Source organism: Schistocerca cancellata, chromosome 8, assembly GCF_023864275.1.
Source record: "Schistocerca cancellata isolate TAMUIC-IGC-003103 chromosome 8, iqSchCanc2.1, whole genome shotgun sequence".
NCBI classification, from domain to species: Eukaryota; Metazoa; Arthropoda; class Insecta; order Orthoptera; family Acrididae; genus Schistocerca; species Schistocerca cancellata.
The window spans coordinates 85,634,885-85,652,079 of record NC_064633.1 but is presented as its reverse complement, the minus strand read 5'-3'; the positions used below and the strand labels follow the sequence as shown (position 1 = coordinate 85,652,079).

The 17,195-nt window shown below is 37.2% G+C and overlaps 1 protein-coding gene across 1 annotated transcript in view; it reads right to left on the bottom strand.

Annotated features, from left to right (window-relative positions):
- LOC126094908 (modular serine protease-like) overlaps positions 1-17,195 on the bottom strand; it is a 225,083-nt gene that overhangs the window by 12,619 nt on the left and 195,269 nt on the right. The window contains exons 9-10 of the mRNA XM_049909547.1: positions 13,538-13,644; positions 10,903-11,079 (exon numbers count right to left, since the gene is read on the bottom strand). Of these exons, the coding sequence (XP_049765504.1) occupies positions 10,903-11,079; positions 13,538-13,644 (284 nt within the window). The remainder of the gene's footprint in view (positions 1-10,902; positions 11,080-13,537; positions 13,645-17,195) is intronic.

Below are 17,195 nucleotides of genomic sequence, written 5' to 3'. Positions count from 1 at the left end.
ATCTGCGATAATTTTTCTACTGTTGATGATGGTTTAAGATCGAAACTGGTAGCAAAATAAATAACATTATCACAGACAGCACAGTGTTATGCATTTTGTAAAATTTGTACATGATGTTGACCAGTGCCTAAGCAAGATGTTCATAATTTAATCATTGTTACCACTTGGTTTAAGAACCATGAAAGAAGGTTGTGTACATGGAAGAAACCTGGAGACACCAGAGCATTTCAGGTTGACAATATAATGGTAAGACAGTGATTTAGGAATCCAAATTTTAAACTGTAAGACATTTCCCATGGCAGATGTGGGCTGACCTGTATAAGTTGAAATAACCAGAGGTTTTGAGAGGTTCAGAGGGTTGACTAGAATACGGGAAAGGGATACAGTAGATGACAAATGGTCAGCTTTAAGAGAGGAAATAGTGAAGGCAGTAGAGGATCAAATAGGTAAAAAGACAAGATTTAATAGAAATCCTTGGATAACACAAGAGCTATTGAATATAAATGATCAAAAGAGAAAATATAAAAATGCAGCAAATGAAGGAGGCAAAAGGGAATACAAAAATTTAAAAAATGAGATTGACAGGAAGTGCAAAATGACTAAGCAGGAATGGCTAGAGGACATGTGTACAAATTTAGAAGCATATTTCAATAGGGGAAAGGTAGATACCACCTGCAGCAAAATTAAAGAATCCTTTGGGGAAAATAGAAGCAACTGTATAAATATCAAGAACTCAGATGGGAAACCAATACTAACAAAAGAAGGCAAAGTTGAAAGGTGGAAGGAATATATAGAGGCCTATACAAGGGAGATAAACTAGAAGGCAAGATTATAGAAAGGAAGGTGGACTTAGATAGTATATTGTGAGAAGAATTTGATAGAGCTGTCAAACATCTAAGTCAAAACAAAGCCCCTGGAGTAGACGATATTCTTTCAGAGCTACTGATAGCCTTGGGAGAGCCAGTCATGACAAAGTTACTCATCTCTTGTGCAAGTTGTATAAGGTAGGCGATATACCTTCAGACTTTAAGAAGAATGTAACAATTCCAATTCCAAAAAAAACAGTTGCTGACTGATTCTACATTTATGGCATTGGTAGACTTGGAGAAAGCTTTTGATAATGTTGGCTGGCATACTCTTTGAAATTCTGAAGGAAGTAGGGGTAAAACACAGTGAAAGACTGTTAAAAACTTTTACAGAAAAGAGACGGCAGTTATTAAAGTCAAGGGGCATGAAAGGGAAGAAATGTTTGAGAAAGGAGTGAGACAGGGTTGTAGCCTATCCCCAGTGTTATTCAATCTGTACACTGAAGAAGTGGTAAAGGAAAGCAAAGAAAAATTTTGAGTAGAAGTTAAAGTTCAGGAGGAAAAAAAAAGAAAAGAAAAACCTTGAAGTTTGCTGATGATGTTGCAGTTCTGTCAGAGATTGCAAAGGACTTGGAAGAGCAGATGTCTTGAAAGGACACTGTTGTTGTTGTTGTTGTTGTTGTTGTTGTGGTGGTCTTCAGTCCTGAGACTGGTTTGATGCAGCTCTCCATGCTACTATATCCTGTGCAAGCCTCTTCATCTTCCAGTACCTACCGCAACCTACATCCTTCTGAATCTGCATAATGTATTCATCTCTTGGTCTCCCCCTATGATTTTTACCCTCCACGCTGCCCTCCAATACTAAATTGGTGATCGCTTGATGCCTCAGAACATGTCCTACCAACCGATCCCTTCTACTGGTCAAGTTGTGCCACAAACTTCTCTTCTCCCCAATCCTATTCAATACTTCCTCATTAGTTATGTGATCTACCCATCTAATCTTCAGCATTCTTCTGTAGCACCACATTTCAAAAGCTTCTATTCTCTTCTTGTCTAAACTATTTACTGTCCATGTTTCACTTCCATACATGGCTACACTCCATACAAATACTTTCAGAAATGACTTCCTGACATTTAAATCTATACTCGATGTTAACAAATTTCTCTTCTTCAGAAACGCTTTCCTTGCCATTGCCAGTCTACATTTTATATCCTCTCTACTTCGACCATCATCAGTTATTTTGCTCCCCAAATAGCAAAACTCCTTTACTACTTTAAGTGTCTCATTTCCTAATCTAATACCCTCAACATCACCCGACTTAATTTGACTACATTCCATTATCCTCGTTTTGTCTTTGTTGATGTTCATCTCATATCCTCCCTTCAAGACACCATCCATTCCGTTCAACTGCTCTTCCAAGTCCTTTGCTGTCTCTGACAGAATTACAATGTCATTGGCGAACCTCAAAGTTTTTATTTCTTCTCCATGGATTTTAATACCTACGCCGAATTTTTCTTTTGTTTCCTTTACTGCTTGCTCAATATACAGATTGAATAACATCGGGGAGAGGTTACAACCCTGTCTCACTCCCTTCCCAACCACTGCTTCCCTTTCATGTCCCTCGACTCTTATAACTGCCATCTGCTTTCTGTACAAATTGTAAATAGCCTTTCGCTCCCTGTATTTTACCCCTGCCACCTTTAGAATTTGAAAGAGAGTATTCCAGTCAACATTGTCAAAAGCTTTCTCTACGTCTACAAATGCTAGAAACATAGGTTTGCCTTTCCTTAATCTTTCTTCTAAGATAAGTCGTAAGGTCAGTATTGCCTCACATGTTCCAGTATTTCTACGGAATCCAAACTGATCTTCCCTGAGGTCGGCTTCTACTAGTTTTTCCATTCGTCTGTAAAGAAAGGACACTATAAGATGAAAATCAGCAAAATCAAAACAAAGATAATGGAATGTAGTCCAATTAAACCAGGTGAAGCTAAGGGAATTAGATTAGGAAATGAGGCACTTAAAGTAATAGATGAGTTTTGCTATTTGGACAGCAAAAAACTAGAGAGGATGTAAAATGTAGACTGGCAATGGCAAGAAAGCATTTCTGAAGAAGAGAAATTTGTTAACAGCAAATGTAGAGTTAAGCATTAGGAAGACTTTTCTGAAAGTATGTGACTGGAGTGTAGCCATGTATGGAAGTGAAACATGGTAGGTGAACAGTTTACACAAAGAGAGAATAGAAGTTTTCAAAATGTGATGCTACAAAATAATGTTGAAGATTGGATGGATAGATTAGTGTGTTGACATTTTGTAGTGTACAGTTGCAGATGTAGCGGTTACAAAGCTAAGTACTGACAAAGTTATTTGTGCACTATTATACAGTTATTAAATTTAATAGTTTTCAGTGGTGTTCTATGCTGTCTGTAGTGAAATAACAATTTAATAAACTTTTGCAATCATTTGCTCACTGTGTTTTTTAGAGTTTCCTGTGCGTTGAAGTCATTTAGTAAATTTCATGCTTTAGTTTTCAGTTGACATTTCTTATTGTTTCTAGTGAAATATTTCAGTAAAATTTTCATTCAGTGTTTTAACTTCACTGAGCATTCCAGTGGCTGCTTGAATTTTTAGTTTTAGCTAATAATTTTGTGAAGTTTTATTGGCATTGGTATTAGTTGCAGTATAGTAGTATTAGTACAAGTGGTTGCTTTCTTAGTACAGAGAGAAGTAACTAACTGCCACTGTTAGTTCTATAAATAGTTCTACTAACTGTACTTAGGTAACGTAGACATATAGTCTTTTTCAGCAAGTGTAAAATTTTACCCTGAGTGAGAAGTGTAGGCTCTGTCATAGGTTTATGAGTAGTGGGTTATGGTGTGGGATTTGTTCAAACTATTTTCATTTGGGGGGGGGGGGGGGGGAGGGAGAGAATGTGCTGGACATTCTAACCAGATCCTCTACTGGGAATGCAGAATCTGTAGTAGAAATAAGTTGACAGAGGAGCAGGAGCATACGATCTATGCCCTTCAGGTGCAGTTACAACATGCAAAGTTGGAACTAGATGGGTTGAGGAGGGTGAAGGGTGCTGGGGAATGGGAACTGGCAGTTGGGAAGAAGGCTGCTGGGAGGACAAGGTATTCAGATAGTTATGCTGAGCATATATACAGTAGATCTGACCACCTGTCAGAGCTGAGTGGAGAGGAGCCTCGTGTACCTGTAAATGTAGGGGACATGCAGCAGTCCTCAGCAATTAGGAGGCCTAGGTTAGTTGCAAAGTCTAACAGAAAGAAGATGGTTCTGCTGCTAGGTAGTTTGCACGGTAGAGGTGTGGGCCAGCAGTTGCAGGATGTATGAGGAGTGAGTACCGGGTCACCAGCATTGTGAAGCCTAGTGAAGGATTAGCTCAGGTGACAGACAGCATAGGGGGAGTTCTGTAGGAATTTTACGAAGGGGGATCAGGTAGTGATAGGGGGTGGAACAGGGAACAGTCTTGATAGGGATGTGGAATATGATGTAGGTGGTGACCTGATAAAGATACTTCCCAGAATGAGATTTTCACTCTGCAGCGGAGTGTGCGCTGATATGAAACTTCCTGGCAGATTAAAACTGTGTGCCTGACTGAGACTTGAACTCGGGACCTTTGCCTTTCGCGGGTAAGTGCTCTACCATCTGAGCTACCGAAGCAGAACTGCAAGGTTCGCAGGAGAGCTTCTGTAAAGTTTGGAAGATAGGAGACTAGGTACTGGCAGGAGTAAAGCTGTGAGTACCGGGCGTTGAGTCGTGCTTTGGTAGCTCAGATGGTAGAGCACTTGCCCGCGGAAGGCAAAGGTCCCGAGTTCGAGTCTCAGTCGGGCACACAGTTTTAATCTGCCAGGAAGTCTGATGAAGATAGTTACTCAAACTGGTGGCACTAAAATGCATTTTGTGCAACTGTTTCAGCGTAAATATTGGCCTCATCTTAATGCTGCTGTTAGGTGTGTTACATGGGGGCTGGAGAAGGCACTGACGGCAGAGGCCATGGGTCACAGTTCAGTGGTGCCAGTTGAGTCTATCAGTAGATTGGGTTTCACTCCAAGCTTCTAGGTGACAGTGTAGTGGCGGTGGTGTTTGGGTCACTCATGGAAAAATTCCTGTAGTAGTTGGTGTTAGAGCTGCACCTATTTTAGATTGAAGTCAGTCAATAGGTATACCTGCTTAAAGGAAGTTCCTTTAACTAAGGTCTCACCTTCAGAGGACATCATGTGACCGAGTAGAGAAGGAATTAGCATATTTCATCAAAATCTAGGCAGTATTAGAGAGAAAGTTAATGAACTGCTTATAGATGTTGACTCTGAAATTATCAGTATACCAGAGCACCACTTAAATAATTTGACAATTCACAGGCTTCCTTTACCAGAATACAGATTAGCTTGCTGACTTTCAAGGAGTTCCTTGTGGGGTGAGGGAATGCTATGTACATAAAAAACAGTATTCCATTTGAGTCCAAAGGACTTGTCTCGGCACTGCACTGAACAGATATTTGAATGTTGTGCAGGGGCACTTGAACTTAGTGAAACTAAACTTCTGATTGTTGTTTATAGGTCCCCTAACTCTAAGTTCAGAGCATTTTTGCTTTAGCTAAAGAGGGTTCTCGATTCACTTTATATGAAGTACCAGAAATTAGTTATATGTGGCGGCTTCAATATAAATTTTGTATATTATGGTGCAAGAAAAAGGGTATTGGTAGATCTAAATTCATATGATCTGATGCAGACTATATTTTTTTCCAACTAGGGTGCAGGGGAACAGTAGCACAGCCATAGACAATATTTTTGTTCATTCTTCATTACTAGATGGGCATTCTGTTAAAATTTGTGCATCATGGTCTGAAAGGCCATTCACCCTTTGACATATGTTTTGAGTACAAAAGCCTTTTAGTGTTAGTAACATATAATTACAAACTACATAGGGAAGTTAATCCAACAGCAATAGAGAGTCTTCTAAATCTCATCAAGGAACAAGAGTGGCAGGATATTTATAGTGCCGATAACATAGATGACAAATATAATGCTTTCCATAACACATTTCTCATGCTCTTTGAGACTTGCTTTCCATTAGAACATTCTAAATGGGGTACTAGCAGTAAAAGGCCAGCATGGGTGGCTGACTAGTGGGATAAGGATATCATGTAGAACAAGGTGGGAATTATATGAAAATGTTAGAAGTAGACACAATCAAGCTACAGTAGCCCATTACAAACAGTACTGTAAGATGCTTAAAAAATGTTATTAGGAAGGCAAAGAGTATGTGGTATGCTAATAGCTAATTCACAGGATAAAATTAAAACCATGTGGTCAGTTGTGTAGGGTGTGCCTAGAAGAATATCAAAGTACTGTGCTCCGTATGTTAGCCCCGTATTGAGTCATATTTGTAATTTTTCCTTTAGGGATGGTCAGTTTCCTATACAATTAAAGTACTCAGTAGTAAAGCAGCTTTTTAAAAAGGGAGAAAGGGATAATGTAGACAATTTTAGACCTATTACTATGTCATCAGTGTTTGCCAAAGTTATTGAAAAGGCTGTGTATGTAAGGATAATTAATCATTTTATATCACACAATTTGCTATCAAATGCACATTCAGCTTTAGAAGTTGTTTAGCAACTGAAAATGCTATATTCTCTTCTTATGTGAGGTACTGGATTGGTTAAACTAAAGGTTTTGAACACTAGGCGTATTTTTTGATTTAACTAAGACGTTCGATTGTGTTGATCACAAAATACTGATCCGGAAGTTCGACCATTACGGAATACGGGGAGTAGCTCACAATTGGTTCACCTCTTACTTTATCAACAGACAGAAAAAGGTCATTATTCACAGTGTTGAGAATGGCTGTGATACGGGAACTGAGTGGGGTACGGTCAATTGGGTGTGCACCATGGATCAATGTTGGGGCCACTCCTGTTCCTTATTTGTATAAATGATATGCCCTCAGGCATTACGGGTAACTCTAAAATATTTCTGTTTGCTCATGACACTAGCTTGGTAGTAAAGGATGTTGTGTGCAACATTGGCTCGGTTTCAAATAGTGCAGTCCGTGATGTAAGTTCATGGCTTTGTAGAAAATAAACTAATGCTAAATCACACTAAGAACCAGTTTTTACAGTTTCTAACATACAATTCAACAAAACCTGACATTTTAATTTCACAGAAAGGGCTTATGATTAGTGAAACTGAACATTTCAAATTTCTAGGAGTTCAGATAGATAGTGAACTGTCGTAGAAAGGCAACATTCAGGATCTTGTTCAAAGACTTAATGCTGCCATTTTTCTATTCGAATGGTATCTGAAGTGAATGATTGATTGACATGAAAATTAGTCAACTTTGCTTATTTTCATTCGCTTATGTCATATGGTATTAAATTTTGGGGTAACTCTTCCCATTCTGAAAGGATATTTTTGCCTCAGAAACAGGTGGTTTGGGCAATAAGTGGCGTAAGTTCAAGAACCTTTTGTCGACCCCTGTTCACGAGACTGGGTATTTTGACATTGGCCTCTGAATATACATATTCCTTACTGTCATTTCTTGTTAGCAATATCAGCTTGTTCCCAAGAATAAGCAGCTTTCACTCAGTTAATACCCGGCAGAAATCAAACCTGCATTTGGATGGGACTTCCTTAACTCTCGTGCAGAAAGGGCTGCAGAATACTGCTGCATCCATTTTAAATAAGCTACCACTAGAATTAGCAGTAATCCACACACTTTAAAATCGAAACTGAAGAGTTTTCTCATAGGGCACTCCTTCTAGTCTGTCGAGGAATTCCTCGAAAAATTAAGCTGATTCTTGTTGTATTATTGATTGCATTTACTTAAACTTATGGCTTTACTTTTTTCAGGTTCTAAATATTTTGTTTTTATCTGTTATTACTTTTATGTTGTAATTTCATGTATTGACATGTTGCATGATCTTTGAGATTTGCTCCTCAATTTGGTCCTACAGAACTTATGTGTAAATAAATAAATAAATCATGTAACCAATGAGATGATACTGAATGGAACAGGGGAGACAAGGAATTTGTGGCACAACTTGACCAAAAGAAGGGATCGATTGATAGGACGCATTCCAAGACACCAAGGGATCACAAATTTAGTATTGGTGGGATTTGTGGGGGGTAAAAAAAATTGTAGAGGGAGACCAAGAGATGAATATAGTAAGCAGACTCAGAAGGATTTAGGTTGCAGTAATTATTTGGAAATGAAGTGGTTTGTACAGGAAAGAGCAGCATCGAGAGCTGCATCAAACCAGTCTTAGGACTGAAGACTACAACTACAACAAGAACAAGAACAACAACAACAACAACAACAACATGAACATTTCTGTTGCAAAAACTTCTTTGCTTTTTTGCTTGGTTTTTGTACCAAGGTGCATAAATATTAATGATATGGATGCCTAAGAATTTATTTGCAATGCTACAACATGATTCAGTACTAGCAACAGCTTTTCTGCTGAAATTCAGTACTGCCTCATATTCTGACATATCTGCTAGTTTAATGGTAGTAATCTATTGAATTAGAATAATATTGGTGTCCATGGCACAATCATATTGTTGGAAATTTATTATAAATTTGATTATGTTCGCGTTAATTGCTGAAAGGATATAACTCAGATTTATGCATGTAATCAACCTTTTATTCTGTGTTGTCTGTCCAATTTGACCAGTGACTGTGGTCTTTCTTTTGTTTGTCCAAGTTTTGCTCCTTCACTGTTTCCCTGCTTTGCATGGCCAAATAATTGTTGGCAACTTTGGTGTTTATTTCCCCATCCTACTTCCTTGAGACAATGCTAGAACTACTTGTACATTGTAATTTCCTTTCTCATGCATTATCTTGAGCATTTGAATGCATTCTCATAGCATGTCCCATTGTAGCCATTCTCATTGGCTCAGTACGATCAATGTCCATCAGATCTTCAACAGACATGCCTACAACATTCCTTGTACCGGTACCTGTTTTGAGTTTGCCTGGATCTTCAATCATTTTGCAATCCTGTCATGGGGTACAGTCTTTTGGAGTACATGCTTTCATCTTCTCAGTATTATGTACCTTGTCTGTGTGCAGTTCTGATTCTGTACTTGTAGGAGTGCAGGAGGAAGTGGTGCCAGGCGTATAGATGGGTTGGCATGATTATAGTGGCCGGGTAGGAAGTGGCACACACTGAAAGTGACATGAAGATGTGAATTGGGAGGGAATGACATGACAGAAAAAGGGGAAACTGTTGGGTGGAGGATGTGGGGTAGTGGATGGACAGGACAATTACAGGAGTGGGGAATGTGTTTTAAGGATAACGCCCATCAGCATGGTGCAGAGAAGCTGGTGGTGGAGGGCAGGATCCAGATAGCTCAGGTTGTTAAGCAGCCACTGAAATAGAACATGTTGTGCTCAGCTGCACGTTGTGCCACCACCTTTCATCCTGGTGGATGTCTGGCTAGTAGTTGTGCCAACATAAAAAGCTGTGCAGTGTTTACAGCAGAGTTAATATATGACATGGATGCTTTCACAGGTGGCACAGACACCAAAAGCTGCCAAGTTTTCTTTCTTTTGCATGTGCCAATTGAGAAATCAGTGCTTCTGCTCCTTTAACACCTCTAGTCTTCTTTAATCCAAACATATGGACAATCTATAATTTACACTGTTATGACATTGATGTTGCAATGTCTTGAAGGCTTTAACTGCCAGTCTCTCTTTAACTGCCATTTAACTGTAACAAATCACAGTAAGAATGACTCTTGAGAAATCTTCAGTGTTCTGGTGAACTAAAATGACATATTCTCACAATACACAGATTGTTACACAAAAAAGAAAAACAAGTACCAAAATTCCTTAATCAATATGACGTTTCCTGTCATTTTATTGCAACAAATCACAGAAAACAACAATGTGTTTGCATGAGATCTTCAATGTACTGGTGCTTTGAAACATGTAAGTTATAATATGAAACCCACCAAATATGGGAATCAACTAAAAATTACTAAATCCAGTGTGGCGTCTCTGAAGCTCTGCTTGTGACATAGAACACAATATTGCATCATACTGGCCACAGTCCACGAAACAAAATCTGACTTGCTTATTCTGTCCTTCACAGTACAGAATGCTGCGGAATGTGATATTCCATTTGGGGAATGTCACAAAACTCAACTAGCTACTTGTCCATGTCTGAACTTTTCACATCATGTGTGAGAAAGATTTAAGGGTGACACCTGGACTGGGTCTTGCAGACATACCAGCCATTATTGATTACAGCTTTTACATTATAAACTGGCCATCCACCATCAAGAGCAGGAGGGAGACAGGCAAGGAAGGAAGGAAGGAAATTGGAAAAAAGAGGTAAAAATGTTGGTACAACAGAAGAGGAAGTTACTACAAATGACAAAAACGTGCACAAGTGTTATAGGAAGTAACATGTTTTGCTGTCATTCTCAAAATTTCCCCCACATCTTATGTATCCAAATTCATGGTTTGTAGCAAATTTTCAATTCCAACATTACCCATAAATTTCACCCTTGATTCCTATTTGTTAATTTCTATTTCTTCTGAGGAAGAAAAATTCATTTATAAACTTCAGAATCTACATAATTATCCATTTCATTTATTTTCTTATTTTATTTTGTGCCCGTTACTTCTGTTGCACATCATTTTTTCAGTTATTTGTAAGCCCATCTTCTCTTCTACCTCAAATAATCAGATGAAAGAGGACCACTTTAAAGAAATTAACTTTCAGAGTCATTGTTAAATTAGGAAAGTCAGGTATGATCAGATGTCAGCATACATAAATGAAGGTAAAACATATGCAAACGGCAGCACAAAAGACAAAAAAAATTAAATAATGTTGAGTACATTAACAAGACAACAGAACAACTGACTAATTTTTAGGAAAGAGTATGCCATATGTATGTACGTAAAATGAAATTATTTGCAAGCCTGAAGATACTTGTATTTTAAAGTTCAGTAATCATTAAATTCCAAGTGTAATATTAATATAAAAAATATTTCCATACAAACTCAAGGACAGGAAATAAACTGTGTGCAAAGGAATGATTGAAAACGATAATGACATATACTCACAGAGCCATTATTTCCAGAAGACAGCTGTTCCCTGTCATATTTACTTTCCAGATCTACACAAACTGGTCTCACAAAATCAGAGATTGTTATTTCAATTTTCAAAACTATTATAGCAATGTCATCTGCATAATTTCGTGTAGCTGCTTCATATGTATCTTTTACCTCAATTGATTCTACCTGAAAATTGATTGTATATTAACTAATTGTGTCCAATGAAGATTCATTCAAGAAAACAATGCTAGACAGTATTTACCTTCAATGATACAAAAAATATAGTACAGCTCATAGACCTATATAATGGTAAAAAGTGGCATTACCTATCTTTCAGAACTAATAGTTCCTTCATCAGGTAGGAGAGATGGATATGTTTTGGAACTTGAAACAGGAAGGGCAGGCCATTCAGACCACAGAATGAGAGGACAAGGTTGGATGAAGGTGAAAGAGGAGGTGCTGGAGAGATTAGGTCAGAGATGATGGATAGATAATCACTGTGCCAACTTCAGTTCAGAGATGGTAAGGAAAAAGTGTGAAGTAAAGATACATTAGTGGGTAAGAGAGGGAATACTGCAATTAAGTGTTGAGAAAAATAATCGTATCTTTCTGGCCCCTAATCTATCTTTACTTTTTATTTTTCCCTTATTGTTTCTGGGCTGAAGCTGGTACAGGGATTACATATCCACCATCTATGACCTGCTCTCTCAAACACCTCCTCCTTCAGCTTCGTTTACCCTCATCCTCACCACAGGTGACTATCTCTCTTCTGGGGATATGAATGGCCTTCCCCTCCTTTTTCATATGCCCAAAAATATCCCTCTCTTCTACTGGAAACATTTCCAAATGCTAGGTAGTGTGTCTCTTTTTTCCAGTAATTCTGTCTCATAATCAAGCACATATTACTTACACATAAAACAAAGTTAAAAACAGATTGCAATAAGAATGTTGCTGTATATGAACATTTATTTGTAGTTGTCATTCTACAGCCAGTTTCTACTTTAACTGATGTAAAATATCGACATATGTTCCAAAATTTGAGATCTGTGTGAAGTGCAGCACAATCTCAGGTATTTAATAAATACTTGATTTATATATTGGTTTACATTAAGTTCATTTTTGATACTTTCAGTACAGTGTGTATGAAATTTATTAAAGATCACATACGTAACATTTCAACAAACATATCATACTGCTTCATATGACCTAGCAGAATAAATTAGATTTTACAATTAGTATTAATTTGGCCCGACAATTTTTTTAGACTTTTTATGAGATGGTATCGAAGCCTATTTACCTGGAGCAAGTTTTACGTTTGTGCAGCAGTTCAACAGTTCAGTCTCTCTACTGCTACTGTTGCAAAATTTAGCGTTCTATGAAAGCAATAGTATTTCTATATTTATGAATACTAATGCTGCTCTTAATATTTATGCACAGTAAACATAAAATATGTATGTTGTATTTATCAAAAATGGAAATTCATGGACAGAAAATTGTGCAAAATAAGGGAAAGATAACCACTTACTTATAGGTGATTGGTTTGTGGATTCACAGAAACATATAATAGAAAACTGTTAAAGTTATCTTTCAAATGTGTAGGTTTTGTCTGTGTGGTTGGTGTGTAAATGTGTGTACTTGTACCAGAAAAAGAGGAAGAGTGCAAAAGCTAGTTTTAACTGTTTTCTGTTACATGATCCTGTGCACCACACACCAGTCCTCTACAGGTAAGTGGTTTGCCTTTCCTTTATTATATGTATAAATCACATTTTAAAGTTTCAAACCTATTTTTAGCTTCCATGGCCATTGTTAGGTACCTTGTGATGTTCTTTCAAATAAAATACAGTTGGCAACATAATGAACATTTCACCCACAATTCCAAGTAGTCCCAAACACCATCTATGGGATTATCACCAGCCAATTCAGTGGGCTAGTCAGTGTGCAGTCAGTTGGCTAAGTATTCACCAGAAAAGGAACATGTGTGAGCAGCCTTGTTACCATGGCTGTTATTTTGGAAGACAGAACAGACTACAACATGTTCATCATGAAGATGTAGAAGAAAGGGCAAGACTTGATCACTGCGAATGGTACAATACAAATCCTGGTTTACACTCAGGGTAACACAAATGAATGTGTCCAAGTCTAGGTACGATAGTGCCTTTCTGCCTTTCAGTCATGTCTCCATATTGATCCATACAAATGACTGGCACATACACACCACTTCACTGCCATGACTTATGACAGCAGTGAAGGTCACATGACAACTTTGTACCAGCTTTGCACCATGTAGAGTGCTTTAAAGCAACGAGTGTGCTCTCCTGCAGGAGTGAACAATATTTTGTTTGGAGAGCTTATGTATTATAACTAAATACTTTTGTAACAAAAACATTTTCAAAGTAACTAACATTGTTTCACAGAAAAGAAAATTCTACTGATCAATGTGATTATGTTTCTAGTGGAATCCAGTGATCTCTTCTATCTGAATTTCCCTTATACATGTTCATGGGGGTAAAACATATGCATTATTCTCAGAAACTAATGCCAATCAGCATTATTTAAAGTAAGAACTGTGTGTCACCTATCAAAACTTTCTGCTAAAAATCTGTTTTGTTAATTAAAGGTCTATGAATAATTAACTTTTACTTACTTCAAATCGTTGCTCTGTTTCATCCTTTACATCCCATCCTCTGTGGTATTTGCCAGCTCCGATCATGTAATCTTTAGGATCTTTTGATTTTACAAAACAGTGAGCAGCTGTTAGGAAAAAAAAAACAAAAACAGAGTTGGTGTACCACTCTCCACAATGCACATACAAGACAAAATCTACAAATAAATGTATTTAGTTATAACATAGGTTTTTGATATTAGGATATCCCAGAAAAATATATTGTCTATTACCTTTTATTATCATCATCATCATCATCATCATCATCATCATCATCATCATCATCATCATGCTTTCTTTTCTCAGATGTTATGTCTGGTCAAAAATGGAAAGTGACTCGGACCTTGATCAAGCGTGACTTCCTTTTAACTGTACGGTATATGTTACATTGCATTTAGGAACTTTCGGGTAATTGAACATGTATCAATAATTACAGATTTCTGTAGTTTCATATAATTCTGGGTATCTGGTAGTAAATGTTGTGTATACTTGTGATCTGTATCCAGTTGTGTTGGTTCCTAAGTTTGTTGCTTGGTAATAACAGAACATGAGGTGTCTGTTAACTTCATCTGACCATGAAGTGGTGTCTTTGTTTTCCTTCTAGAGTGGTTGCAGGAAGCATATCGTGCAAAACACCTCTATTTGGATTTAAATCATTTTTCGTGTGGCTAGCAGTGTCGTTACCATTGTGGACGGGCATAGGGTTCAAGCGTTGTCCCCGCCCCCGACCATGACAGCACTTGTCCGAGGCTTCATTAGTTCTGTCCTGAACCAACTAATCACACTAAAAGGAGGGTTAGCCCTATTAGTGGTTTGTTCTTTTTGTCGCCTTTTACGACTGGCAGAACATACCGGAGGCCTATTCTTTTCCCGGGCCTCCACGGGGTTTATCATCATCATCATCATCATCATCATCATCATCATTATTTCTTTACTTTCTCAGACGTTAAGTCTGGTTAAAAATGGAAAGTGACGCGGACCTTGATCAAGCGTCACTTCCTTTTAACTGTACGGTATATGTTATATTACATTTAGGAACTTTCAGGTAATTGAACATGTATCAATAATTACAGATTTTTGTAATTGTATATATAAGTTTGGATGTAGCTGTATTGCATTGATGTACTGGTGGATATTGTGAGGTATGACTCCTGTAGTTGATAGTATAATTGGTATAATGTCAACTTTATCCTGATGCCACATGTCCTTGACTTCCTCAGCCAGTTGGATGTATTTTTCAATTTTTTCTCCTGTTTTCTTTTGTATATTTGTTGTATTGGGTATGGATATTTCTATTAGTTGTGTTACTTTCTTCTTTTTATTGGTGAGTATGATGTCAGATTTGTTATGTGGTGTTGTTTTATCTGTTATAATGGTTGTGTTCCAGTATAATTTGTATTCATCATTCTCCAGTACATTTTGTGGTGTATACTTGTATGTGGGAACGTGTTGTTTTATAAGTTTATGTTGTAAGGCAAATTGTTGATGTATTATTTTTGCTACATTGTCATGTCTTCTGGGGTATTCTGTATTTGCTAGTATTGTACATCCACTTGTGATGTGATCTACTGTTTCTATTTGTTGTTTGGAAAGTCTGCATTTATCTGTTGTGGTGTTGGGATCTTTAATAATATGCTTGCTGTAATATCTGGTCTTTATTGTTTGATCCTGTATTGCAATCATGAATCCTTCCGTCTCACTGTATATATTGCCTTTTCTTAGCCATGTTTTGGATGCGTATTGATCGATGTGTGGCTGTGTTAGATGATACGTAGTAGTGTTTTCTTTTTCCAATTTACTTTCTTCGTATCTGTTGATGTTATGTGATCTAAAGGGTTGTAGAAGTGGTTATGAAATTGCAGTGGTGTAGCCGATGTATTTATATGAGTGATTGCTTTGTGTATTTTGCTAATTTCTGCTCATTCTAGAAAGAATTTTCTTAAATTGTCTACCTGTCCATAATGTAGGTTTTTTATGTCGATGAATCCCCTTCCTCCTTCCTTTCTGCTTAATGTGAATCTTTCTGTTGCTGAATGTATGTGATGTATTCTATATTTGTGACATTGTGATCGTGCAAGTGTACTGAGTGCTTCTAGGTCTGTGTTACTCCATTTCACTACTCCAAATGAGTAGGTCAATATTGGTATAGCATAAGTATTTATAGCTTTTGTCTTGTTTCTTGCTGTCAATTCTGTTTTCAGTATTTTTGTTAGTCTTTGTCTATATTTTTCTTTTAGTTCTTCTTTAATATTTGTATTATCTATTCCTATTTTTTGTCTGTATCCTAGATATTTATAGGCACCTGTTTTTTCCATCGCTTCTATGGAGTCACTGTGGTTATTCAATATGTAATCTTCTTGTTTAGTGTGTTTTCCCTTGACTATGCTATTTTTCTTACATTTGTCTGTTCCAAAAGCCATATTTATATCATTGCTGAATACTTCTGTTATCTTTAGTAATTGGTTGAGTTGTTGATTGGTTGCTGCCAGTAGTTTTAGATCATCCATGTATAGCAAATGTGTGATTTTGTGTGGGTATGTTCCAGTAATATTATATCCGTAATTTGTATCATTTAGCATGTTGGATAGTGGGTTCAGAGCAAGACAGAACCAGAAAGGACTTAATGAGTCTCCTTGGTATATTCCACACTTAATCTGTATTGGTTGTGATGTGATATTATTAGAGTTTGTTTGGATATTAAGTGTGGTTTTCCAGTTTTTCATAACTATGTTTAGGAACTGTATCAATTTAGGATCTACTTTGTATATTTCCAATATCTGTAGTAACCATGAGTGGGGGGTACACTATCAAAAGCTTTTTGGTAATCAATGTATGCGTAGTGTAGTGACCTTTGTTTAGTTTTAGCTTGCTATGTCACCTCTGTATCTATTATCAGTTGCTCTTTACATCCTCGTGCTCCTTTGCAGCAGCCTTTTTGTTCTTCATTTATAATTTTGTTCTGTGTTGTATGTGTCATTAATTTCTGTGTAATGACTGAAGTTAATATTTTGTAGATTGTTGGTAGGCATGTTATGGGGTGATATTTAGCTGGGTTTGCTGTGTCTGCTTGATCTTTAGGTTTCAGATAGGTTATTCCATGTGCAAGTGTATCAGGGAATGTGTATGGGTCTGCAATGTAACTGTTAAATAATTTAGTTAGATGTGAATGTGTTGAGGTGAACTTCTTTAGCCAGAAATTTGCTATTTTATCATTTCCAGGGGCTTTCCAATTGTGCGTAGAATTAATTGCTCGGGTGACTTCATGTTGCAAAATTATCACTTCAGGCATTTGTGGTATCATCTTGTATGAGTCTGTTTCTGCTTGTATCCACCGTGCATGCCTGTTATGTTGTACCGGGTTTGACCATATGTTGCTCCAGAAGTGTTCCATGTCTGTTATGTTTGGTGGATTGTCTATTTTAATGTGTGTGTTATCTATTGTTTGGTAAAATCTCTTTTGGTTTGTGTTGAATGTTTGGTTTTGTTTCCTTCTATTTTCACTTTTTTTGTATCTTCTAAGTCGTTTGGCCAATGCTTGTAATTTCTGCTTCTTTTCATCTAATTGCTCTATTGCTCCTTGTTGTGAGATTTTACCTAACCTTTTTCGTTTCTTGTCTGATATTTCATTTCTTATAAATTG